The sequence below is a fragment of the Aulonocara stuartgranti genome (assembly GCF_965226115.1).
Source record: "Aulonocara stuartgranti genome assembly, chromosome: 22".
NCBI classification, from domain to species: domain Eukaryota; kingdom Metazoa; phylum Chordata; class Actinopteri; order Cichliformes; family Cichlidae; genus Aulonocara; species Aulonocara stuartgranti.
The window spans coordinates 12,075,260-12,102,133 of NC_138957.1; the positions used below are offsets into that span (position 1 = coordinate 12,075,260).

A 26,874-nucleotide genomic window follows, 5' to 3' on the forward strand; every position below is an offset into this window, starting at 1 on the left:
CTGGCTCAACATGCAAGTATCCACTTCTTGACGTTCGCTGTTGGTTGCAGCCACTTGAGGTTTTTGGGCTCATTTGGGTTCTCAACACTGGGTGACTTTGATGGGAGTGAAAGCATCCTCACAACATAAATCACCACACTACCTGCTTTTGTTTCAGATTTTTTCTTTATCCTTGTTAACATGTTTGGGTACTGGGTTTACCTGTAATGCATTTTGTGCTCCAAAAGCTGTTATTTTGTGCAGCTGTGCTCCAAAAGCTGTTAGCATGACCTTTTTTATCATTAGATTGTGCCACACCAGCATCTGAGAGAAAAGCTTTGAGTTTGATTTTGTGTTTGTGTTTTGCAGGCACTCAGGAGAATAAGTCATGATGTTTCTTGTGTTTGTCATGTTAGTATCTCAGTGCTTGTCAATCACCAGTCAACAGTGTCACCACTGTGAACAACATCCTTCGACTGTTCGAGCCAAAACCTTGGAGAAGTCCCTGCAGCCGCTTCAAAACTCATCACTGAGCTCGATCTCTCTTTTAACACGCTGGAGACAACAATGAAAGATGACTTTCTTTCATATGCTGCTTTGACGGCTTTGTTCGTGAATAACAACAGAATCAAAACCATCCATGAAGAGACATTTCACCCGCTGATTAATTTGGAGAAACTGGACTTCCACAAACCAGTTGGAGACTTTGTCCTCTGGATGGTTTCAGAACCTGATTTCTCTCCACTAGTTCAATCTTTTGGGAAACAAATATACAACACTGGGTCCGGGAAACCTTTTCCTGCCACTGAGGAGCTTGAAGACCCTCCATTTTTGAGGAGCTTTCCTTCAGTCTGTCAGTGAAAGGGATTTTGTTGAACCTTGAAACTGCCGTGACCCTGTCCAAAGACCAGCTGGCCACCTGGCCGGGTCAGTCATGGATATTCACAAATACCCCATAGTACTGGTGGAAAAGACATATCGAGGGAAAATCCATGTTCAGACCATGTTCAGTGTGTCGTGACACTTGCACGATGGAAGAACACACCCACTTGTTGGTGCCAGAAGAGCCACTGAGAAATTATTGTTTTAGCTGGCTCATTACAAGTCGATGGCTGCTCACCTGGAGTAGGATAAAACTCTGGAGCGAATAATTGCCCGATTTTACTGGACAGGAAACTGTTTTAGACTTAGAGCTTTTTATTGTCATTGTGCAGTTTCTTGCACAGTGAAATTGGGTAAGTGGAGAGCATAGAGCCGCTGTATCTGTGCGCACCACCATCTTGCATTTTTTGCATGTTTGGCTGGTGTCACTTTTGGACTTTGCTACCTGTAGCTAAACATTTGCAGCTAAATCATTTATTTAAAAGCAGAAGCTGCAACTGATCGAGGGAATATTTGTCTGAAAACTTAAACTGAACTCCAAGGGTACCATTGCTCCAGCTCACCATCTTTACCTGAGTGAATCAGTTTGTTGAACAATCTAAATGATTCAGAAACTTCTGTGATATCAACTTAACTAAGGCTCATTACAAATTTCACAAAACACTGCTGAATACTTTTAATATTTTTTTATTAGTTATTTTTGTTTTTGTTGTTATTTTGATTTTAATAAAACAAAATAAAATAAAGAATTAAATCATTTCTTTGTTTTTTTTTAATTTAATTTATTTTACAAATAAATTAATAATAATATTAATAATAATAACAACAAATTAGTGCTGTCAGCGTTAACGTCATTTTACCTAATGACGTTAACGCTGACAGCACTAATTTGTTGTTCCCAGAGAGCAAGCCAAACACTGGTCCAGAAAAGGACGATCTCTAGTAGATTTTGTTTTAACCTCCTAGGACCTGGTGTCCACATATGTAGACATAACATTTTGGGTTGTCTAGACCAAAATACAAAATTTTGCTCTTCAAAAACCTGATATCCACTTATGAGGGAGGACATGACACTGCCACTGTTCAATCGAAATTTAAAATGAATGTCCTCATATGTGGATCTCATTCTTTTGAGAAACAAAAAAAAGATAGTCTGAATCTGATGTCTTGGTTTTTACCTTCATCGGGTCCCAATCAACCTAAATGGCACAGAGGAATTAAAAATGCATGCCATGAAAGTTCAGGTCTTAGGAGGTTAAAAATGTCCCTGCTGATGAGACCAGTGAATGTGGGGCGACGGTGGCAAGAAAAAACTCCCTCCTGGAGGAAGAAATCTTGGGAGGACCAGGCTCTCTGGCAGGACCCTCCCTCCTGAGGGCAATACTTACCTATACTTGTCCTCCAGTGTGCGATGGTGGGCTGGGACGACTGCTTTTCCTTCTCAGCATGATGATGACCTTAACTTCCTTCCTTCCTTCCATTTCCTGTTTCAGAACTGAGAATGAAGACAAAACTGGTTAACAAGGTAACAGGACATTTAAAAATTCTCTCACTTCAGGATGAGATGCTGTGTCTTCTTACGTTTCTCTTGTAAAACAGGATGTAGGCCGACTGCTGCTGTTCCTCACAAACTGCAGATCCAGTTGTGTGGAGCACCTGTGCGTCATTATAGGTGAGCCAGCGATCTGATGTAGAGTGCTGACTCTCCTCAGGATGGACAGAACTACAGATGTAGTGTCCTGAAATCACATTAAGACAAATGAATCCAACTTCTGGAAGTCAACTGATTCAAGCAAACAGTGATTTTGACTTAGTGCTTCTTAGAACATCAAAAGCTTTTGTGTGTGAGTCCTTCACTGAAAAGTAGCAAGTTTCATTTTCTGTTTGTCACAAGTCTGTTGTTTTACCTGACTCTGTGCCTCCATAATGACTGATGATGCTGCAAAGACTATAACAGCCACCACCCTGAGAAGGAACAAATCCAAAGAGTGTTAGTTTCATAAAGTCTCACATCAGTGCCATAATTAAGCTGATTTGCTGAGGCTACGTCCACACTAATGCGTTTTCGTTTGAAAACGCATCGTTTTCTCTCCGCTTTGACCTCCCGTCCACACCGAGACGGCGTTTTCCTCAAGGAAAAACACAGCATCTTGAAAACGCTCTCGAAAACGCATACATTTCAAAACGGAGTTGTCCCATCGCAGTGTGGACACTCGAAAACGCAGACTTTCTAAAACGATGACGCATTTTGGTCATGTGATGCAGTCATGTGAGCAATTAAACAAAGATAAGCCGAGTGCATTAGACAGCAGTTGTTTTGATTGCTCTCAACTTTGACAGCCCTAAAAAAGATTAATATCAGTTTGTACATGCTCCGGATAGCTTTTCTTCAAATTCTGTAATTCTCACTCACTTTTGCGCATGCGCAGGACTGGAACGTAAGCGTTTTCGGCCGTTTCAATGCAGACGCACAACTATTTGAAAATGACTGAAAACGCCAGTGTGGACACGGAGTTTTCAAATCTATCCGGGCTAGTGTGGACGTAGCCTGAGACGTTCTGCAGTCTGTTTTTACCTGATTGGATGGCACCACCAAGTCCCTCTGCAGCCTGACGGGGTCATCCACCTTCTTAATCTTGTAGGTTTGTGTAAAGCCAAACCTCTTCAGATGCAAGATCAGAACTCTGGCAGAAAAGAAAAAAAACACAAACAAGGTAGAAAATAAGAAGAACGAGTGTCAAACACAAACAGAAGATGGGAGAAAACGACTGCTCAAGTATTGTCTCGAAGAACTCTGATATTTGATGCGCCACAGTTTGGAAACCTGGTCAGTCGATCAATTCTGATGTGACCTTACTCACCTTGGCAGTGTATCAAAAGACGACTTCAGTTCTGAGGCCGTCCCTCCACAATCACAGCGAAATTCTATTTCTTGTTCCTGAGCAACAGCACAGAGAAGACAGGCTTTATGGTAGAAAGAAATCTCAACATATGCACACACACATGCACACAAACACTAACAAAAAAGGTGTGTTAAGATCGCTGATACGACAACTCTATTGGAATTTGTGATCTTACCTTCAAGTATGTCTCTAACATGTTTATAATAGACCCCTCTGGAACAAGGTCTAGAGACAAGCTGGTGAATTCCTCTTGCTGTGATGATTGGTGACCGCAGCTACACATTTCAGGAGTAACGTAGTTAAAGTAAAGATCAGGTACGTGGAAAAGAGGTATATGAAAATATTGCAACCAGCTCTGCGTTTCTGAAAGACAGGCTTACCTCTTGCATGTCCTCATGTTTTCCATTTTAAAAATGTGATGGTCTTCTACTGGGCAGCTATAACTTTGGCCCAGGAGAGCTGCGTTCCTCTCCAGGTGAGGTGTGAGCCTTTTGACCTCATCGAGGAATAATGTTAGGAATTCATGAGCGTCCTGAAAGAAAAGCAGAGAGATTTAAAACAGTACATCAAAATCAGAAGGTAAAGCAAAAAACGAAATGTCCAAATAGCTGACGCACTTTCTGTGCACTGCCGGTGTATTCAGGAGCTTGACTGCTGAATGCCTTCTTAAAAGCTCTTAGGTGGTGATCTTTAAGGCCATAATCTGTTGACTCGTGACAGTCCCTGACATCAATAAGCCTTCTGTAGAAAGGAAGGGTAAACAGACATTTCTGCTGTTAGATCTCTTTGTTCTTCAGGTTTTTGAAGAAAGTAGAAGGTTGACGTAGCGCACCTTAAGAGCTGAGCTTTTGGATCTGTGCTCCACAAAACCCCCTGACGCCTGATGTCTCTTATGAACTCCTCAATGTTGAGGAGGCTCTGCAGGCAGGAGTTCATGTAGCAGGTGTTTCCGATGTTTGGAAACCTGACACACACGCGCAACGTTTACAGTATCAGTGTAAAATAATTCATTTTCTCCACTTTGACAAAGTGAGTCTTTGTGCACCACGTGTACTCACCCGAAGCAGTCTATAGTCCCAGTTTGACTTTCTATTTTTTTCCCACCGCATGCTACACTGCTCCAAAAAGGTAAAAACACAAACACAAAATTAGGAAAGATGTCAAGATTCTGAGCAGTGTATGCGCATGTATGCATGAGCTTTGAAGTTGAAACATTTTGGAGGACGTCCAAAAGTAGTAAAAAAGATGTAAATACACAAGGTGGAAGAAAAATGCCAATAAAAGGGAAATAAAACAGCTCCAACTAAACCACTGCTATAAATATCTCCAGCAGCATTAAAGAGCGGCGCATTTCTTTACCTCTGATGAGACGTAGAAGGAATTTCCTTCTCTGCCACGTTTTGTTTGTGTAATTTCTGTTTAGAAACAAGAAAACCAACATCAGTAATGGCATAAAACAAACATACCAAGGGAGTCTCTCCATGAAAAGTGTCCAGTTAGAAAATTTGGTATTATTTCATATTATTTATCACTTTAGTGAGCTGTCAGCTCATGAAGCAGATATATAGGAATATCTTTAAATAAATTAAAAACAATTTATTCATGCTTTAAATTGAGTTTTAAAGTTTGTCCTATGAAATACAAAATCCTTCATTTGGTTCTGATCAAAATTCAGTTTTTACAGAAATCATCCATCAAGCTTCATTAAAAGATTCAAAAATGCTTATTTAACATAAAAAATATTTAGAGAAACATCCTGCAAGTCTCTTCAAACTTACCTTTCTGTGAAAAGAAAAACGTTTAAACATCTTTGAACTTAATTTGAGGACATGGATGTGCTAAATTGCTCTTAATTCTTCGCATTCAACTGTGATGAGTAAATGCTTGATGACAGTGACTCTTTCCATAAAACATACCTTCCAGAATTTAAAAAGAAACCAGCGACACTTTTTTTGTGTCTTCACAGTGTTGCTCTCTGCCTCTGCATCGCTGTCAGTTTGCTGCAGAGGACGAACAAACATAAGTTTATTAAAAAAGTAAAGTCACTTTAAATTAACAAGTGCAATTTAAAGAGAATGTGCATTTCATATGTTTCGTGTAAAAGCAAACCGAGGAACAGCAGAGGTGTCTCCATTTTCTCTTCTTCTTTTGACCATTTTCAGCAACACAAGCATCCGGGATGCTGATGAGGACAAAAGTGTAAATGTTATTTTTCAAAGTGGAAATTTTTAACAAGGAGTACATGCTGGAGATTGCAGATAAAAATTAATAACTGTAATGGAACAAAATCATGTATTTTGTACATTTACACTCTACATTTTCAAACGCTAATCTCTGAATCAATAGAAATTATAGACAAGACTAGAAGTAGTAAAAAAGATGTAAATGCAAAACACCAATAAAAGGGAAATAAAAGAGCTCCAACTAAACCACTGCTATAAATATCTCCAGCAGCATTAAAGAGCGGCGCATTTCTTTACCTCTGATGAGACGTAGAAGGAATTTCCTTCTCTGCCACGTTTTGTTTGTGTGATTTCTGTTTAGAAACAAGAAAACCAACATCAGTAATGGCATAAAACAAAGTATATGGTAAGAAAATACAATATCCTTCATTTGGATTCAAAATTCAGTTTTTACAGAAATCATCCAAGAAGCTTCCTTAAAAGTTTCAAAAATGCTTATTTACCATAAGAAAACATTCAGAGAAATGTGCTGCGAGTCTCTTCAAACTTACCTTTCTGTGAAAAAGAAGTTTAAACATCTTTGGACTTGATGTGATCGCAGCCAAAATCTCCTCAGCTTTGCAAAAGTTCAACTGAAAACAAGCAGTCAAAGGTTGTATATTTATAAACTTTCAGCATAGAACGTTCATACCCTGAACAGCAAACATCAGCATTATGATGTATGGGGCTCATTTGCATATTTTGGAATGTATGCTCATTTGAACTGTATGGTGCTCGTCTCCAAGCAACTGCTACAAAATACAGGTCAAGTCAAGTGGCTTTTATTGTCATTTTAACCACGTGCAGAGGTACTGTACAGAGTGAAATGAGACCGCGTTCCTCCGAGACCCTGGTGCTATATATGACATATACGGACAAACCCAGGACTACATAAAGTGCAGTGTGCATAAATTGCAAAAATAAACAAGACAAAACAGTGCAAAACTAGACAGAACAGGACGATACAGACACAAGACAATGGAAATGTGCAAAATGCTGAGTATTGTGCAAAAGTAACTTGGTGTCTGTATGTATGTGTATGAGTGTGAGATACTGCAGATAAGTGCTTGGTAGTGACATGTGTGAAGGTGTGCGTGTGCCAGTGCAGTCACTGAGTGTTCAGGGGTCTGACGGCTTGTGGGAAGAAACTTTTCCGTAGTTTGGTAGCGAGGGCCCGGATGTTCTGGGACCTCTTTCCAGAAGGCAGCAGGGTGAAGAGTGTGTTTGAAGGCTGTGTGGGGTCCTCCAGCAAGCGGGTGTTATAAGGAGGGGAGAGGGACTCCAATGATCTTCTCAGCTGCTCTCACAATCCGTTGTAGGGTACTGCGATCTAATACGCTGCAGTTACCATACCAGACAGTGATGCAGCTACTTAGGATGCTCTTGTTAGTCCCACTGTAAAAGGTGGTGAGAATGGATGGTGGGAGATGGGCTTTCCTCAGCTTCTGCTTGAAGTAGAGACGCTGCTGGGCCTTCTTGGTTATGGAGCTGGTGTTGAGGGAGCAGGAGAGGTTCTCCGCCAGGTGGACACCAAGAAATCTGGTGCTCTTGACGACCTCCACAGAGGATCCATTCATGTTAAGTGGGCAGTGATCCCACTGTGCTCTCCTGAAGTCAACAATCTCTTTTGTTTTGTCCACGTTCACAGACAGGTTGTTGACTCTACACCTCTACAGATGGCCCGCAGTGCAACCCTTCAGCTTCCTACTAGATTCACCTATATACAAATTTAAAGACCTAGGAGACTTACTTCTCGTCACAGAGTTGTAGCATTCACAAGATTTTCAGAAAACTTGAACTCAAGGTCAAGGTCACTGATATTCAAACTGACCCCAGAACTTTAGTAGATGCACCAATGGTATCAATTCAAAATCCTACGCTTCTCGTTCCATTTTTATTTCACTATCTGTAACTAAGACAAATAAACAGTATTTGAGACACAAGTCACTATTAAAGTGGTTAGTGAGACTCCACATCTGATAACAGTATAACACACTGCTTATTTATGTAAAATTGTCATCAATAAATGTGTTCAAAACAGAAGCTACACTGGCTTTAAAAGTTTTTGTTAACTCTGACTACCTGTCTGCTCTTACCTGTTTCTTTTGCTCTCTGCTGTCTTCATCCTCCATCCAACTCTACATTGTATTGTTAGGGATGACATGATGAAACTGAAGGGTGTCTGGGCACCGAAAAAAGAAAAGAAGAGAGATTGGATTAGGCTGCAGCTGGCGTGCCATTCTCTCACTTCAGGATGAGATGCTGTGTCTTCTTACGTTAATCTTGTAAAACAGGATGTAGGCTGAGTGCTGCTGTTCCTCACAAGCTGCAGATCCAGTTGTGTGCAGCACCTGTGCGTCATTATAGGTGAGCCAAGGATGTAGAGTGTGGACTCTCCTCGGGACGGACAGAATTACAGATGCAGCAGCTGTTTCCGATGTATGGAAACCTGACACACAAACAAAAGTTTACAGTATCAGTGTAAAATAATTCATTTTGTCCAGGTTGAGAAGGTGAGCTTTGGTCCTTGTGCACCACGTGTACTCACCTGAAGCTGTCTGTAGTCTGAATTTTATTTTCCATTATTTATCCACCGCCCAAATGTTTCACTGCGCTACTGCAAAAAGGTAAAAACACAAACACACAATTAGACACTGAGCACTGGATGTGCATGCATGCATGAGCTTTGAAGTTTAAACTTTTTTTATCATCAACAATTTTTATTTATTTCATTTTAAACTTCAATAACAGAGCTTAAGGATAACTACATAAATAAATAGTTTAAAAACAAACAAAAACAAAACACAACAACAACAACAACAAAACAAAGGGAAGTTATCCTATTCTTTCTTCGCACACCAATTCCCACACCACCACTCTGTCATTACTCCTCTGTTCTTCAAGTTACAGAAAGCCAGCTTGTAAAGGGGGACCAAATACAATCATATTGATGCAATTTGTCTAAAAGGTTATTAAGAATGCAAAGCTGCAATTTGTGCCGTCAAACCCCAATGTTAAGACGTCGTCGCATGCTAAAGTCAGTGACCATGGCTATGCTAGCACTGAAGCTGCCAACGTGGGCTTAACCCTTGTGCTCCCCTTCGGGGCAGCTCCGGACCCCGGGGGTCCCAGAGTACCCCTGGGTCGCATTTCACAGGCCGCGCATCAGGGTTGGCTCCCGCGCCCCGTACACCCACGTTTCCCTCCCTGGATGCCACTCCCGTTTCAATTTTTCTCCTAGTTTCAGGCAGGCTCTATCATGTATGGAACGCCAGGACTGCCATAATGAATTAATTAAATACACCATTAAATAATTAATTAAATGTGTCAATAATTAATTAAAATTGGAATTAATTAATTAAATAAATAGTTATGACACATGTAATTAATTAATTATTGACACATTTAATTAATTATTTATGTATTTCACATTTTAATTAATTATTGACACATTTAATTAATTAATTATTGACACATTTAATTAATTATTTATGTATTTCACATTTTAATTAATTATTGACACATTTAATTAATTATTGACACATTTAATTAATTATTTAATGATATATTTATTTATTTCATTTTGGCAGTCCTGACGCCTGGCTCTCGTCATGAAATAATTTTATCTGTCAGCCTCACCCATCAAACTCAGGGGGCGGGGTTAACGCTGCCCATGCAGCTTCTCTAACATTTGATTGGTTGCCGTGCAAAGTAAGTCAAAACAGGTCGATCCTAGATAATCGATTGCTTGTGTAGACTTGGGGCAGCCAGTTATCCCAGAATGCAGATCAAATCACAGGCCGTTTTTCTGTCACCAGCTACACTTTTAACAGTGTTTTAGCCGCGAATGTCGGTATGTCTGGTCAGGTTGTCAACATAGAACATGTTTGCAAAAGTGCTCAGATGTTTTCAGAGATTTCACTAGCTCTGCTAACAGTTAGCATGCAGAGTGCACCGAGGGGGTACATTAACCGGTTTGTTTACATATTCCACTCTCCGTGTTCCACATGTTGCATTCGCAGATTCTCATTTTCACCGAACGATCGTCTCTTTCCGCCTGGTCTTGTGTCTCTGTGCTTCTGTAACATAAAGAACGAGCTGACATTTTTCTCACGAAACCAGCGATCAGCTCAGCAGACCCTCAGTTTACCTGCATGCATCCTCCTCCTCATCTGTCAGCTGTTTAACACCTGCTGCTAATTCAAGAAACACGCCTACGTTACCTGGTGATAGTCACAGTTTAACTGCACAAGATAAGTAAATATAGTATTTTCCCCGAGCGCAGAGCTGCTGGAGCTTGTTTCCTTACAGAGCACTTTATAGGCGAGCCAGCTTTATCAGCGGCTGATGTCCAATCACCGGCACACAGCTTTCAAACCTCAGCTGAGTTTTAGCTCTCAGTGGTTAAACGCTGGACTTCATTCACTCAGGTTCTGTCTGTCGGGTCACGTTTACTTCGCTGTTTTATTTACAACTGAGCAAATCGGTTTGGCTGAGGTTAAAGTTACGTTTCATAACTGCATAGTTTCACAGACGTTTAATGGTTCACTGGCACATGTGTTAGACTGAACTATCATCTAAATATCATCTGTTTTTTAATAGTTATTCAACTGTATTCTAAGCACCAGCTGTCTGTTAGAATGTGATTTTTTTTCTCTCTCTGTTGGCAGAGGTATAAAAATGCGCAGGAAAATCTGACGTGCATGGCAAACTTCACCGACGATATTTAGGGAGGAATAAACACACATCAAACATAAATGAACCATTTGCCTGTCTCCATAATTGAGAGCATTTTCTCTTCTTATGTCAACACTCTCTCTCTCTCTCTTTTTTTTTTTTTTGCTTTTTCGGTCATGTTATGTTTACCTGTCAAAGGCTTGTTACAAACTATGAAACACATTGTGCAGACTTCTGGATGTTAGAAGAAAACGAATACTGCTCATGAATGAGACTAAAGGCAGGAAGGTGTCCTTTAAAACTAAACATGTTAATAGGACCTCCCTGTTTATATCATAGTTTATGATATAGCACGTGTATTTCAGTAATAGCCTGCTGAGGCCACTATACGTGCTGGCCTCATATCAAATGTGAAGGCAGACTGAGTCTATGTTTGACGTTTGTTTATATCTAATCTTCCTTTTCAAACATTTAAACAGCAGCGAGTCTGCAGCTGAGGGAATACAAATTCAAATTGTCGGAACAGGTTTGCTCGTTTCTTGGATTCATTTGGTGATTTATTAAATGTATAACTGTGTGGTGGGGCGTGGTCTGCGGTGCCGTGCAGGGAGGGCGGACGCACCTGCACGGCATCCTTAATCACGCCCGCCTAGTTAAAAACACGGGGACTGAAGGGTTTGGGGGTGTTGTGGTGTGGTGAGATGTAAATAAAGATGACTCTGAACGTTGCTCCGTGGTCCCGCCGTGTCTTATTCACGCCACATTGGTGCCGAAACCCAGGAGGCAGCACGGCGGGTCCATATCGGAGCCAGGGAATGGAGGAGCTGGCCCAGAGGGTGGCCGAAATGGCGGCCGCCCAGCGGGAGCAGGCGGCGGAGGTGCGTCGCCAGCAGGAAGAGCTGCAGGACCAGTCCGAGCGGCACCTGGAAAGGATTGGGGAGCTGGCGGCGCTGCTCTGGGCGCCACCCCCACAGGTGTGTCCCGAGGACAGTGAAGCGGTGGAGGAGCCGCGTGAGGCACCTCAGCAGCCGGAGGTGGCAGACGAGGCGCGCGGGGATCTGCGCCTGCCGGAGGAGGGGAAACAGCCAGGTGAAGGGCTGCTCCTGCCGGGAGTGGTGGATGAGCCGCTCCAACCGGAGGCGGCAGACGAGGTGCGCGAGGGTCTGCGCCGGTTGGAGAAAGAGGAGCTGCACGAGGGGCTGCTCGAGCCGGGAGTGGCGGCGGAGGGAGCAGTAGTGACGGAGGAGTCGCGCTATGGGCTGCTCCAGCAGGGAGCGACAGCGGTGACGGAGGGGCCGCGCAAGGAGCTGGAGGTCCCAGTGCCAGGGGAGCTTGCTCGAGTGGAACTGGCGAGCGAGGCGGGCGCCACGCTTGAGATCGCCGTGCTCGCCAGAACGGCCTCACCACCACCAGAGGCCTGTACACGCCACACCTCTGCCCAGCCACCTGTGAGCTGGGGCTCACGCTTGTGCCGGCCGCGCCGGGTGCACCTGTCACGTGTCCGACTTCCGAACCAGCTTTGCCTGCGCCGCTGGATTCGCGGGCGGCCGCCTGAACTCGCACCTCCCCGTCGCTTGGCCGGGGCCTGGGGGTGCCAGCTGTCCGGGCTGATTCCCTCTCCCACTGGCGGTGGGGGAGTAGGTTCGGCCGGATGGCTCCCCGGCCTCAATCGGGCGATGGGGGTATGTGGTGGGGCGTGGTCTGCGGTGCCGTGCAGGGAGGGCGGACGCACCTGCACGGCATCCTTAATCACGCCCGCCTAGTTAAAAACACGGGGACTGAGGGGTTTGGGGGTGTTGTGGTGTGGTGAGATGTAAATAAAGATGACTCTGAACGTTGCTCCGTGGTCCCGCCGTGTCTTATTCACGCCACAAACTGTTATTCTAATCTGCTGCTGAGTCTCTTACACTTTTCTTTATGCTGTATATTTTCACGTCTCTGGAATAGTTGGCAGTTAGATAGTCAGCTGGGAAACTTTGTGTTAACTCATGGAGCTGAGGATATCGTGGATATGCTGACCTCGCTGCGTGGTGTACAGAGCGAGGTCAGCATGATTAATATTCACAATAAAAATATTAGCCGAACATCATGAAGTCTGTATGTGTTTCATAGTGTCGAACAACCTTTGTACAGTTAAAGCCAGCAGTTACTACATGACGGAAACACCAACGTTATCTCTTTTATGTGTTTATACACAGGTCACGCTGATTACTGAACAAAAACCCAAAGATCAGATGTTAAACAGATTTATTTGCTCTCTCTCCTCCTTAAACATGTTTTTAATGTTAGTTATAATTCAGAATTGGCGACTGAAACACGTAGGACACATAAGAACATCAGGAAATAAAACACCGATAAATATAACCTCAGTAAAAGAAGTCAGCGGGGGTTACTACAGCTGTGTACCGGGGCCTGCGCTTTGTCGGTGGGATTGCTTGTGAGGCGAGCGGGTCTATCCCACGCTTTGCCGTGAGACTGGGACTACATCTCCGAAATCATCGAAACACTTTTGCAAAGAGGCTGTATCTTGACAAACCGACCAGACACATGAAGATTAAACCACTACATTCTCGGCTAAAAAAATATTAAAACTGTATTTGGTAACACACAAACAGGGTTTTTCAAAGCTCAGTTCTGTTAGCTTCCACATGCCGGTTGTTGTGTGCTAGAAACAATGGCCACCAGGCCAAAGCAATGGTTTAACCCCGCCCCCTGAGTTTGATGGGTGAGGCTGACAGATAAAATTATTTCATGACGAGAGCCAGGCGTCAGGACTGCCAAAATGAAATAAATAAATATATCATTAAATAATTAATTAAATGTGTCAATAATTAATTAAATGTGTCAATAATTAATTAAAATGTGAAATACATAAATAATTAATTAAATATGTCAATAATTAATTAATTAAATGTGTCAATAATTAATTAAAACGTGAAATACATAAATAATTAATTAAATGTGTCAATAATTAATTAATTACATATATCATAACTATTTATTTAATTAATTAATTCCAATTTTAATTAATTATTGCCACATTTAATTAATTATTTAATGGTGTATTTAATTAATTCATTATGGCAGTCCTGGCGTTCCATAATCATGTTCGTCCATGGGAGGCCGCTGTTAATTGGGACACGGCCTACGTCAGCTGCTGTTGAAATCAGGTGATAGACTATGAGCACGTTAAAAAAAAAAAAAAAAAAAACTATGTGCACGTTAGCATATGCTACTTCCGGTGCGGAAACTCCTGTGGGGAGCTTTGTTTCCGGTGTCCTATTCGCGCTTTGTTTACGGTCCAAAACAAGTTAAGAAAATGAATGAATCAAGCCGCGATTTACATTTCTATAGATGTCTTGGGCATTTACCCAATATATCTGTAAATTATCTTCATCGACTTGTTGATTTTTTCACCCGCGCCTCAGAGCAAAAGAGAAAAGGGATTCAAATGTTATATTTCTCAGTATCTGTAAACAGCTGTCCCTCGTTTATCGCGGGTGTTATGTTCTAAAAATAAGCAGCGATAGGTGAAATCAAGTAGCCAATTTTATTTTTTGACAGTGCAAAACGTTTCGTCGACATCCACTGCACTTCAGAGTCACACTGCTAGTGATCGATGCAGCGATTCTGTACTGTACAGGAGAGACGTCACGGAGGAGATCGTCTGCAGCGATCAGGACACAAGGTGACGTAAAAAAAAAAAAAGCATGCAAACTTGCGCTAAAAAATCTGCGAAACAGCGAGGTGAAAGGTGAACCACGTTATAGCGAGGGACCACTGTAATTTGGAAGGTAAGTCACAACATACCCTTCGTAAATACTAATGTATAGAAACCCTTACCAGCAATCGTTCATTTTTTGTGTGGCTTTTTTTCACGGTTTGTTAACATGTTGTGTAGGTGTGTACTTGACTAGCTGATATTAACATAACGGGGGGAAACATCTGGTTTGACTATTTTTCACCTGTAGTTTGAATGCTGAACATTTGCCTGTTTAAATCACAAGACCAGTCACTATACAGAGATGTGCTTCTGAATGTGGACGATGTGTCTTCTGCTGCAGTGATGCAGTTCTGCTTGTGTTGAGTGACGTAAACAACTGAAAATGTGGTGCTGGTTGGTTGCGGTGGCCTTCTCACACAACCCAAATGCATCTGTGATTTGGAAATATATGGGTCTAGGTTGCTTGTGCCAACGTTTGTGGTTCCTGGGCAAAAAGATGAACTCATTGTGGGGAGCAATGTGATCCGGCCCATCATTCAGAAGATGAAGGCTGATACAAATTACTGGGAGCTTATTAACTCCAATTACACTGGCACTGATTGTGAAGACTTCCTGCAGTTGCTGAGTTGTATCTCACGGTGGTCTGCTCCTGTGATGCCAGATAAAGTAGGTACAGTCAGGTTGCGGAAGAGTGTCACTCTCCTGCCACAAAAATAATATGTAGTTTGGGGAAAGCTGCCAGCTTCTGCCCTTGTGTCTCCAGAAAGTACTGCCATTGTGGAACCCACGTCAACCCGTTCCACTCCAAAGAATATAATGGTGGGGAACATTATAACACCCATGTGGGGAGATCGTTGGGTCCCTATGAAAGTCCTTAACCCAACAGAGAGCCCTGTGACACTTCGTCGCAATGCTAAGACTGCGGATGTCTTTCCTTGTATTGCTGTAGAGGACCTGCCCATCACTCAAGGTCTCTGCGAGACTCTGACTGACCAGCATACCAGTTTTTTTTGTATTGTATTGTTGTATCTTTATTTGTTTCAGACATATAAAACAAAAAAACAATATATACACACTACATATATTTTCATTTACAGATACGAATATATATGTAGATATACACACACACACACGTATGTGTTCAGATAAACAAAAAAATAAAAATAATGAAATAAAACAAAATCGTCTGACATAATGTAACAATGTTTGGTCTGAAAAGGAGTAGGAAGAAGTATGAACATACTTATTAATTCCTACCCCTGCTCAACATCTTATTGATCCCACATAATTCACCTAATTCCCATCATCACATACTCCACACAATACACGAGGAGAACCTATATAAACATGGCTACCGTGATTGATATAATTTGGATATAATTTGATATTTTTATACATACAATGGGTGATCATCTTTATTGGTATCATATTCTTCCAAAATCAGTTTTCGAAGTATTTTCATGAACTTACTAATTCCTGAGCATTGCTGTAGATCTATAGTAAAACTATTCCACAGTTTTACCCCATAAATAGTGACACAAAAGGTTTTAACCTTTGACCGTGCTTTAAGAATCCTTAGATTCAATTTCCCCCTCAATTCATAGTCTCCTTCTCTGTCATAGAACATCCTCTGTATATTTCCTGGTAACATATTGTATCTGGCCTTGTACATAATTTTTGCAGTTTTATATTTTATAAGATCCATAAACTTCAGTATTTTTAATTTCAAAAACATGATGTTAGTATGGTCTCTAAATCCTGCTTTAGTAATCATCCTGGTTGCTTTTTTTTAAATTTTACATATTGGTTGAAGTGCAGTTTTATATGTGTTTCCCCAAATTTCCACACAGTATTCCAAATATGGCAATATAAGTGAACAATAAAGTACCCGGAGTGATTTGGAAGGCAAAAAATATTTAACTTTACTCAGTACGGAGATGCTTCTTGACAGTTTGGCTTGTATATGCTTTATGTGAGGTTTCCAGCAGATTTTGTTATCTATTATCACACCCAGAAATTTTGTATCCGAAACTTGCTCTATTTCAACATTGTTTACTAATAATTTTGCTCCTGCATCTTTTTTACAATTTCCGAATAACATAAATTCCAAATTTAATGATAGCTTATTTCTATCAAACCATGTTTTCAGTTTAATCATTTCTTGTGTGACAATTTCCAAAAGCTGCTGTGAATTCTCTCCAGCACAAAAAATATTTGTATCATCTGCAAATAGAATAAACTGTAGTATATCTGATGTTCTACATATATCATTGATATAGAGGATAAACAGCTTTGGTCCCAATACTGACCCCTGCGGAACTCCACAAACAATGTCCATACACTCTGATTGATATTCCCCAATTTTCACAAATTGCTGCCTGTCTCTCAAATAACTCTTTACCCATTCTAACACCACTCCTCTAATGCCATAGTACTCCAGTTTATCAAGTAATATGTCATGATTAATTGTGTCAAAAGCTTTTTTTAGGTCAATGAAAACACTAACTATACATTGTCTTTTATCTATATTGTTGGTGATATTTTCGATCAGTTCCATTAATGCCAATGATGTTGATCTATTTGATCTGAAACCATACTGACTATCCATTATTATTTTGTGTTTATCTATAAATTTGTCAAGTCTATTACTAAAGACTTTTTCCAGTATTTTTGAAAATTGAGAAAGTAGAGAGACAGGCCTATAATTTGTGAATTGGTGTCTGTCACCATTTTTAAACAGTGGTGTTACTTTAGCTGTTTTCATTTGTTTTGGGAATGTACCAGTTTGTAAGGACAAATTGCAAATGTGTGTTAAGGGTTTGGAAATGCCCTCTATCACTCTCTTAACGATTTCCATATCAATGTCGTCAGAGTCTGTAGAGTTTTTTAGATTAGATTAGATTAGATTAGATTAGATTAGATTAGATAGAACTTTATTAATCCCTCGGGTGGGTTCCTCTGGGAAATTCGATTTCCAAAAAAGCACAGCACCGACAGAAGTTACAGAGTTATACACACACACATATATATAAATACAGAGACAATATAAATAAAATATACGAAGGGGATAAATATAATAAATAGGAATAAAAATAAAAATACAAGTGAATTGCACATTTCAAGTATTGAGTCTATTGCACCGTTGACTATTTACAAAAGTATTGCACAAAAGGTATTGCACAGTGAGGTGAAGAGGCACTACAGCTTAGTTGTTCCCCCCTCCTTTGTCCTCCTGTTTCCCCTCCCTCTCCCCTCCAGAGAGGAGTTAAACAGTCTGATGGCGTGTGGGACAAAGGAGTTTTTAAGTCTGTTAGTTCTTGTCTTTGGGAGAAGCAACCTGTCACTGAACAGACTCTTCTGGTTGTTAATGGCCGTGTGCAGAGGATGCCCAGCATTGTTCATAATGTCCATCAGTTTCTTTAATGTCCTTTTCTCTGCCACTGTCACCAGAGTGTCCAGCTTCATGCCGACCACAGAGCCAGCCCTCCTGATCAGTTTCTCCAGCCTGCATGAGTCCTTCTTTGCTGTGCTGCTCCCCCAGCACACCACAGCATAGAAAAGTACTCCAGCAACCACTGACTGGTAAAACATCCTCAGGAGCTTCCTGCAGATGTTAAAAGACCTCAGCCTCCTGAGGAAGTACAGTCGGCTTTGGGCTTTTTTATACAGGTGCTCTGTGTTGCATGACCAGTCCAGTTTATTGTCCACCCACAGCCCGAGGTACTTGTACTTGTTGACCACCTCCACCTCCTCCCCCTCTATCTGAACCGGCAGTGGACCTTCTCTGGACCTCCCGAAGTCCACAACCAGTTCCTTAGTCTTTGAGGTGTTGAGTTGCAGGTGGTTTGTGTGACTCCATGCGACAAAGTTCCTCACCAGACTTCTGTACTCCTCTTCCTGATCATTCCAGATACACCCCATGATGGCCGTGTCATCTGCAAACTTCTGAATATGGCATAATTCAGAGTTGTAGCAGAAGTCAGAGGTGTACAGGGTGAAGAGAAGAGGGGACAGCACAGTTCCCTGTGGTGCTCCTGTGCTGCTGACCACAGTGTCAGACGTGATGTCCTTCAGCCTGACGTACTGTGGTCTGTCGGTGAGGTAGTCGGAGATCCAAGCCACCAGGCAGGGGTCCACCTCCATCCTGTTCAGTTTTTCTTGAAGCATACAGGGCCGGATGGTATTAAAGGCACTGGAAAAGTCAAGAAACAGGATCCTGACCGTGCCTTTTCCCCCATCCAGGTATGAGTGGGCTCTGTGTAGGAGGTACAGGATGGCATCCTCCACTCCGACACCCGCCTTGTATGCAAACTGTAGTGGGTCCTGGGCATGTTGTACCTGTGGTCGGAGGAGGTTGAGGAAGAGCCGCTCTAGAGTCTTCATAAGATGTGACGTCAGTGCCACCGGTCGGAAGTCATTCAGCTCATTGGGCCGGTTCTTTTTGGGGACCGGGACGATGCAGGATGTCTTCCATAGGGCGGGCACTCTCCCCAGTCGCAGACTGAGGTTGAAGACTCGTTGTAGCGGCTCCCCAAGTTCAGCAGCACACGCCTTTAGCATCCTAGGACACACCTTGTCTGGGCCTGCTGCCTTTCTGGGGCGAAGCTTCCTCAGTTGTCTCCTGACCTGATCCACTGTGACACTGGGAGATGTTTGGGCAGAGGGGAGGGGGGGAGATGTCTTGCTGCTGAGAGAGGGATTGGAGGAGGGGGGTGTCATGGTGTCAGGAAGGGGGGAAGCGAGGGAGGTAGGAGAGTGGGGATTGGACTCTGTAGTGAAGGTGAGGGTGGGGGGGTTGTGGGCTGGTCAAACCTGTTGTTTGTGATTTCCCAACAATATCAATGATTTCCATTTCTTCCACCACCGTTAAGAACATTGAATGAGGATTGCGGTCAATGAGTCTAGTTTCTTTCTCTACAGAATCTGTTATATCAGGAATTGTTTCAGCCAAGTCTGGCCCAACACTTACAAAGAATTTATTGAACTCATTTACCACATCTCTCATATTAGTAATATTTCTATCATTATTTGCGAAATACGAAGGATAGTCTGCCTGCCCCGAGCCCTTTTTGATGATGGTATTTAATGTTTTCCAGATCCCTTTAATATTATTTTTATTCATAATCAGTAATTTTTCATAGTATTCCTTTTTACATGACCTTAAAATACTCGTTAATTTATTTTTATATTTCTTGTATTTATTTTCAGCTTCTGTACTTCTGTTCATTATAAATTCTCTGTATAAGGTATTTTTCTTCTTACATGCATTTTGCAATCCTCCCTCATCAGACTCTGTGCCTGACTCTGCACAGCTACTCAAAGACGCTGGGTTGGCTGATATTGACATTGAGGGCTGTGAAGTGTCAGATGGGTGGAAGAGGAAATTGGTGGGGCTTGTGTTGACTTACCAAGATGTGTTCTCTAGAGACAAACTGGACTGTGGTGAGGTGAAAGACTTTGTCCATCATATCCACCTCACTGACGACCACCCTTTCAGGCTTCCCTATCACAGAGTACCCCCGGCTCACTATCATAAGTTGCGAGAGGTGCTGTCAGACATGGAGATGAAAGGCATCATCAGTAAGTCCACCAGCAAATACGCCGCACCACTGGTAATGGTTTGGAAGAAGTCAGGTGACTTGAGGATATGCACTGACTTCCGCTGGCTCAATGCCAAAACCGTTAAGGATGCTCACCCACTGCCCCATCAGGCTGACTGCCTTGCTGCCCTTGGTGGGAATGCTTTCTTCAGCACCATGGACCTCACATCCAGGTTCTACAACATTCCCCTCCATGAGTCTGACAGATGGTACATGGCTTTCACTGCACCTCTTGGCCTGTATGAGTACAACAGACTTCCCCAGGGTCTATGCAACAGCCCAGCATCTTTTATGCGGATGATGCTCAGCATCTTTGGTGACTTGAACTTTTCCAGCCTCCTGTGTTATCTTGATGACCTGCTGGTGTTTGCACCTTCAGAAGAGGAGGCCCTAAAATGTCTCGAGATTGTTTTCTCTCGCCTGAGGACTAGCAATCTGAAGCTGACGCAGAAAAAATGTCACTTTCTCAGACGCTATGTGAGGTTTTTGGGTCATGTCGTGGATGCTGGTGGTGTCTCGGTTGATCGGGATAAAGTGAGGGTTATCGCCAGTTTTCAGAAGACTGACCTTATGGATGGTGACGGTCGCACCCCTTTTCAGAGGAAAGTGAGATCCTTCCTTGGCATGGTGATGTTTTACCAGCATTTCATTCCAGGGTGCTCTCATATTGCAAAGCCACTCTTTGCTCTAACTGCCGGTCAGAAGAGGACTAAAGGCTGCCATGGGAGTCGGAAACCTGGAACCTTTCGTAAGCTCACCCCTCAAGACTGGACTCCTGCTTGCGAGAAGGCATTTGAGGGACTCAAAGGTGCACTCCTCAGCTGTGCGGTGCTGGCACATCCTGATTTTGAGAGGCCATTCATCCTTTCAACTGATGCTTCCATGGATGGGCTGGGTGCTGTCTTATCCCAGGTGCCAACTGGTGAGGAGAGAGCAAGACCTATAGCCTTTGCTAGTAAGTCTCTCAGCCGCAGTCAGGCCAAATACCCAGCACACCGGCTTGAATTTTTGGCTCTGAAATGGGCTGTGTGCGATAAATTCAGCCACTGGCTCAAGGGTCACCGGTTCACTGTCTGGACTGATAACAATCCTCTCACATACATTCTGACTAAGCCAAAGCTGGATGCCTGTGAACAGCGTTGGGTCTCTAAGCTTGCACCATACTGCTTTGAGATCAAATATGCTCCTGGAAAGCTGAACATCGTGGCAGACACCCTGAGCAGGGAACCATTTGTGAGGCCTTTGGCCCAGCGCCTCCTGTCGGAGCCTTACTTTGAGCTGCTAGAGCAAATCAGTGATGTGAAAGATGCCAGTGTCCAAGATGCCTTCCGTTTGACCTGTCAACCTCAATCGATACGCAGTGCTCCACCCTCTGCTGTGCTTGATGTGTCTCTGTCAACTGATGACATGCCTTCCCTCTGTGAGTGGGAGTCTGCTTCTCGCCAGCGTGCAACATCCCTCGCTGGTCACCTGACCTCCATTAGTCCACCTGACTGTGATGTCTTTCATGCGCTGTCCCATGCTGATCTCCTGTCTCATCAAACAGGGGATCTCCAGAGTAGCCCGCTATGTTGAGCGTAAGCGCAGACCCAACAGGTCCCCATTTGTCAGAGCACCAACATATGTTGCTGCTCCTGAAACAATGGGATTAGCTCACATTCCTCAATGGTGTCCTCTACAGAGTTGTGAGGGACCCACTGGCCAAACACAAGAGATTCCAGTTTGTGGTACCTGACTCCCTAAAACAAGTGGTGCTGTCTGGCATACACGACAATGCTGGTCATCAAGGTCAACCTCGCACACTCACACTCTCCTTGGCTTGTCAGCGTTTCTTCTGGTATGATATAGAGAAGGATGTGCGCGATCATGTGAGAAATTGCCGCAGGTGTGTTCTCAGCAAGACCCCAGAGCCAGCAGCTAGGGCCCCGTTAGAAAGCATTAAGACCTGTGCTCCACTGGAACCTGTGTGCATTGACTTCTGGTCAGCTGAGGACAGCAACAACAAGTCTGTGGATGTCCTTGTGATTACTGACCACTTCACAAAATTAGCACATGCATTCCACTGCCCGGATCAGACAGCTAAGAGAGTTGCTAAAAAGCTCTGGGATGGATTTTTCTGTGTGTATGGCTTCCCTCAGCGCATTCACTCTGACCAGGGAGCTAGTTTTGAGAGTGAGCTGCTTGCAGAGCTTCTGGTTTTGGGTGGTGTTGCCAAATCCCACACTTCACCATACCACCCCATGGGTAATGGTACCACAGAGAGATTTAATCGCACCCTTGGAAACATGTTACGGTCCCTCCCCCCCCCAGATGTAAGCAGAAATGGCCGCAGATGATACAGTCCATAGCGTTTGTGTATAACTGTACAGCACACGAGACCTCCGGCTTTGCGCCATTCTACCTGATGTTTGGGAGGGTCCCAAGGTTGCCAATTGACCTCATGTTTCGGGATGTCCTTCATGATGACACCATTTGTGACTATGATATCTATGTCAAGTCACTGATGGATGACCTGTGCTCTGCTATGCTCCAAGCCAAGGAGCACATCACGATGGAGCAGAGACACCAGTCTGACCAGTACAACAGAAAGGTGAAGGGTCTGCCTCTATCACTAGGGGACCAGGTGTTGTTGGCAAACAAGGGAGTCAGAGGAAAAAGGAAGCTCTCTGACAAATGGGGACCTGTTGTGTACACGGTAGTCGACTTGGATCCTGCTCTTCACATCTGCCGTATCAGAGACAAAGAAGGTCATGAGCGTGTGGTGCATCGCAACCTGCTCCTTCAAGTTAACTTTTTGCCCTTGGATACAACATTGAACGACGATCCTGCACATCCTGCTGTGAGCGTTGTCAGTGGCCCCCCTGAGTCTGACCTGGATGGGTCTGTGACATCTTTTGGGGACACAGGAGCGTACCTCCTGCCACCCGTACTGTGGATTCCGTCTCCAGCATTGGCGAGTGTGATACCGCACACTATCATGGATCCATCAGCAATCCGCCGCTGACCCAGTCGAAGATGGCGTTCATGAGACCCCTCCTATGATAGGTGCTCCTGATCTTGGTGGGCTGGCTGGTTAATGTTATAAGTGTGTAGTATGTGTGTATCATAAATGTGTTTTAGGTGCCCTAAATGCTAGCATGAATATTAGGGCTGAACGATATATCGCATTTGCGATAATATCGCGACATGATCAAGTGCAATTTTCTAACCGCAAAGGCTGCGATTATACTGCAATTATAAGGCTGTCCAAATTACTACCATATCCCAGAATTCATAGCGCGGCCCAGCCAAACTCCAGTTTCCAGCAATGGCGGCCGCTACTAAGTTTTAAAATTACTCATACTAATCTTTCTGGGTCACAAAATAAACTTTTAACATATTTTCAGGCGAGAAAGTAGTTGTGTAAACATCAAATATCTGCTCGGTTTATCAAGATATCCCATATTTGCAAAAGTGCTTCGACGTTTTCAGAGGCGTCTGCTACCCACCAGCTCGACAGCTAGCCGGGAGCTCGAGGGTTACTGATGCGGCCGAGAACGGCACAACTCCCAGCACATCATTTTCAGATCACCGCGGAGTTTCGCTGCTCGGGTTAAACGTAATATATAAGTCACTTAGACAACCTAAAAATGTTATTGTTGGGCTTTTTTCAGTGTTTTGTTTGTTCGTGAGTAAATCGGTTTGGCTGAGATTAAAGTTATTAGATTAGATAAAATAAAACTTTATTAATCCCCCGGGTGGGTTCCTCCTTGGTTTTCACACAGCTGACTAAACGTCAAACAGAAAACTTATTAAACAGAAGTATGAGACAGTCGAGAAGTTACACCAGTGTCTGGTTATATTTTAGATAGCAAGAAGCAGACGGCCGAGTTTATTAAACTCCACCGAGACAGCGGTGACGCTAATCAGAAGGCTAGACCGTCCAATTTCACGCCTTTAAATTTTAAAGGCGTGTTTGTGTGTGTGTTTATACAATTGCTATTATGTTTGCACTTTATGTGTAATGTTACTGACTGCAGAGATCAGTAAGATGTGTGTATTTTTTATTTATTAGTTTTATTTATTTAATATTATTTTTTAATTGAATGACTGTCTAGTAGTTCACAGATGTCGAAAAACTGAGTGTGGTAAAGCCACTGATTTTTTTTATGTATATTTCTGCAATCTGCACATTGTACTGACTTTCATTTTAATGTTTACACCAGGGTTCCTTGTCAGCACTTTATGCTCAGATGTTTGTAAGCTAAAAATAAACTATTGTGTATGTTCAAATATACTGTTGTGATTGAAGAAGTTAAATAAAAATGTCAGTCATCAATTCATGCATCACCTCATGTCATCATAACAGAGGTCTGTCTTCCAGGAAAGAACAGTTTAAAATTAATGTAATATAGTATTGGCCATACTATATGATGTATTGCTTGTCTTTGTTTAATAATACAGAAGACAAATACCTTAAAAAATAATCGCATATCGCATCGCAATCGCAATATTGGGGCAAAAAATCGCAATTAGATTATTTTCCATAATCGTTCAGCCCTAATGAATATATACTCCTTGCTAGCTTGGAAGTTGTGGTGGGTTGAGCTAACCCTCTTCCCTACTGTTTGTATTTGGTCGTAGAAGCCGGAGTGGGCAAATTATTTACTTGGAGGCCTTTCTTTCTTTTACCTTTTTTATCAGGTATGTTGGATTTCATGTTGTTGTTGTTTTTTATCTTATGTCAAATATGTTAAGGACTAGAAAAGCGCTATACAAATGCAGGCCATTTACACTCACTCTTTTAAATAGATGCAAGTAAAACACAGCAGAAAATAAATAAAATCAAAGACTCAGCAATCCTGTTGCTCTATTTCTCTATTTGCTCTATTTCACCTGTATAGCAGGAGTGGGGCAGGCGGAGGTTTGCCCTGGTGCAGGTGTGTCGCAGCAGTCAGTGGAAGGATCTGGGAGTTTCTCTGTGAATTTCACATTACCGTGGCAGCGTACTCAGTGCTTGCTCGGAAGTTTAGGGGGGGGGGGGGAGTTTCGCTGTAAAAAGAATGTTTTCTTCCCATGCAGTGAACAGCTAATGTTTTTGTCACTTTTTACAGAATCAAACTCAAAGTAAGGTCAGTACTTCCACGCTTTAACCCTTTAAAACCGGTCAGAGCGGGCACGCTCCGTTTTGCGCAACTACTTTTAAATCCCGGTAGCACTGCAGCCATGTAAGCTAGCAATAATTTTTTTTGCATATGAAACCGGAGGAGTTGTACTTACATCTTATGCCATCAGCTTGTCCTAGGTCACAGTTTCCTTCCACATATAGCTTTGCAGAAACTGCATAAAAAGCACTTGCAGCAACAAAAACATAATATTCCAGAAACACGCTTTGCCGATCCGATCAGCTGTTCATACCACTTCCTAGTTACAATAGACGACAGCGTGAACTATCGCATTACCTGTCCCGAAACCGGAAGTGGCGTCATTTTCGCGGAAATGTAGTTTTTTACCATCAGGGCCTCATGAGCATATACTGGTGTTTTTAAAAGTTATGTTTGACTTTATGACTTTCTGTGTCGTGTCTGGGATGCTTAGAACTCAAATTGCACTGCTGGAAATAATTTATTTAGATGCATATGCTGCTTTTTTGCAAATTAGGACTATAATATTTGTTTTCGTTTTTCCTGCAGTATATAAAAATTGGTGTATTTCAAAAATAAAACTATGAAGACACTCAAAAGAAATTTCCTGTGGTGGGAAACTATTTTATGCAACTTTTTTGTATTTACAGTTTTGAGGGATAAGCCTCTTAAATTTCTCTAACTAGAAATATATGTTAAAAAAACAAAAACGATTTTCAATTTTTTTGTAGTTTATTGCACTTTCTTGCATAACTAAAACCGATTTAGAGTGCTTTATTTAGCTGTGTAAGGTAATAACTGAAAATATGAAATAAACACACATGTAAGCTAAGACTCTCTAAAAAAAACAGCATTGTTGTTCGGCTTTTCATTTCGCCATTTGTTCATTCACTTGAAGAGCAAGTAACATAATATAGGTCAAGTGATCAGTTTGATATCAATCTTTTGTGATACACCGTCATATTTACATTATTTGTCCAGTATGAAAAATTTGCTTTGGTACCTGGTCAAACTCAAGCTCTCTTCTCTCTGCCAGTGCACTTCTCCTACAGCAAACTCGCAGGCAGCAGCTTCTCTCCCCGCTTCTCACTCACATGTGTAAGTGTTCAGAGTTCATCTTTCCCAGCCAAGAACAAGACACCGTCCTCCAAGAGAAGTGGACTCAATGGCTGAGCAGTTGTCCAGCTTTGATCCAAGGTTGTCCCTGGTTAAAATTCTGCACCTGGAATTCAAATCCCTGAGGGAATCGTGGAGTTGTGTCAGCAGCAGGTGGAAACTGAACAGGCCTGATCCGTCTGAACACTGAACCTGAAGTCTCTGTGGCCACAGTCAGAGCTAGTTAAGTTCTCTCAAAAGGAAATGTGCTTCAGTGCTACCTTTATTACCTCTTTTTGCAGAGGAGACACTAAAGCATCCTTTATGAGAGGAAGTAATTACATTCCATAATTCATAGCGATGCATTATCAAACCATTAATGAAAACCATCGACAAAAGTGATTCACATCATATCAGTGTTGATTATCATTATTCCTGTTTTTCATTTCAGTGAAGTGCTGATATGCTTTCAATTTTGAACATCATGCTGATGGAATGAAATCGGATTTGTGTGTGACTTTGCATGAACAACAACATTTATAAACTCTCTGAATCCAAATTATAAGATCTATTACACGGATCAAAGTGTGTTTAGGGTCCGCTCCAGTTTACTTTGTATGATTAACATCTGCATTATCATATATTATTCACCACACTTCTTCTTTCTTC

At 42.5% G+C, this 26,874-nt stretch overlaps 1 protein-coding gene across 3 annotated transcripts; it reads right to left on the reverse strand.

Moving 5' to 3' along the window:
• Positions 1-1,958: 1,958 nt before the first annotated feature.
• LOC309698382 (ubiquitin carboxyl-terminal hydrolase 37-like) lies at positions 1,959-25,419 on the reverse strand. Of its 3 annotated transcripts, none has more exons than XM_082520778.1 (19): positions 25,247-25,419; positions 8,535-8,603; positions 8,263-8,435; positions 8,083-8,168; positions 6,499-6,579; positions 6,245-6,300; positions 5,874-5,946; positions 5,681-5,764; positions 5,124-5,179; positions 4,823-4,879; positions 4,597-4,728; positions 4,382-4,505; positions 4,145-4,296; positions 3,940-4,039; positions 3,723-3,799; positions 3,437-3,545; positions 2,769-2,826; positions 2,443-2,600; positions 1,959-2,356 (listed from the first exon to the last, which is right to left on the reverse strand). In XM_082520778.1, exons 4-19 carry the CDS (start codon positions 8,116-8,118, stop codon positions 2,351-2,353), a joined length of 1,359 nt encoding a protein of 452 aa, XP_082376904.1. In that variant the 5' UTR covers positions 8,119-8,168; positions 8,263-8,435; positions 8,535-8,603; positions 25,247-25,419; the 3' UTR covers positions 1,959-2,350. The 3 variants fall into 3 exon arrangements, with proteins under 3 accessions (XP_082376904.1, XP_082376905.1, XP_082376906.1); XM_082520779.1 differs by lacking the exon at positions 25,247-25,419 and adding an exon at positions 24,863-24,949; XM_082520780.1 differs by lacking the exons at positions 8,263-8,435; positions 8,535-8,603; positions 25,247-25,419 and adding an exon at positions 7,818-7,898.
• Between the last annotated feature and the right edge of the window lie 1,455 nt (positions 25,420-26,874).

Excerpts from the sequence above, each read along its gene's own strand:
- LOC309698382 (XM_082520778.1), bottom strand. The coding sequence starts at position 8,118 with ATGGAGGATGAAGACAGCAGAGAGCAAAAGAAACAG. Across the intron at positions 5,180-5,680 it reads TTCTTTTTAAATTCTGGAAG|AAATTACACAAACAAAACGT; the intron begins GTATGTTTTATG and ends GTTTCTAAACAG. Across the intron at positions 2,827-3,436 it reads TGGTGGTGCCATCCAATCAG|GGTGGTGGCTGTTATAGTCT; the intron begins GTAAAAACAGAC and ends GTTCCTTCTCAG.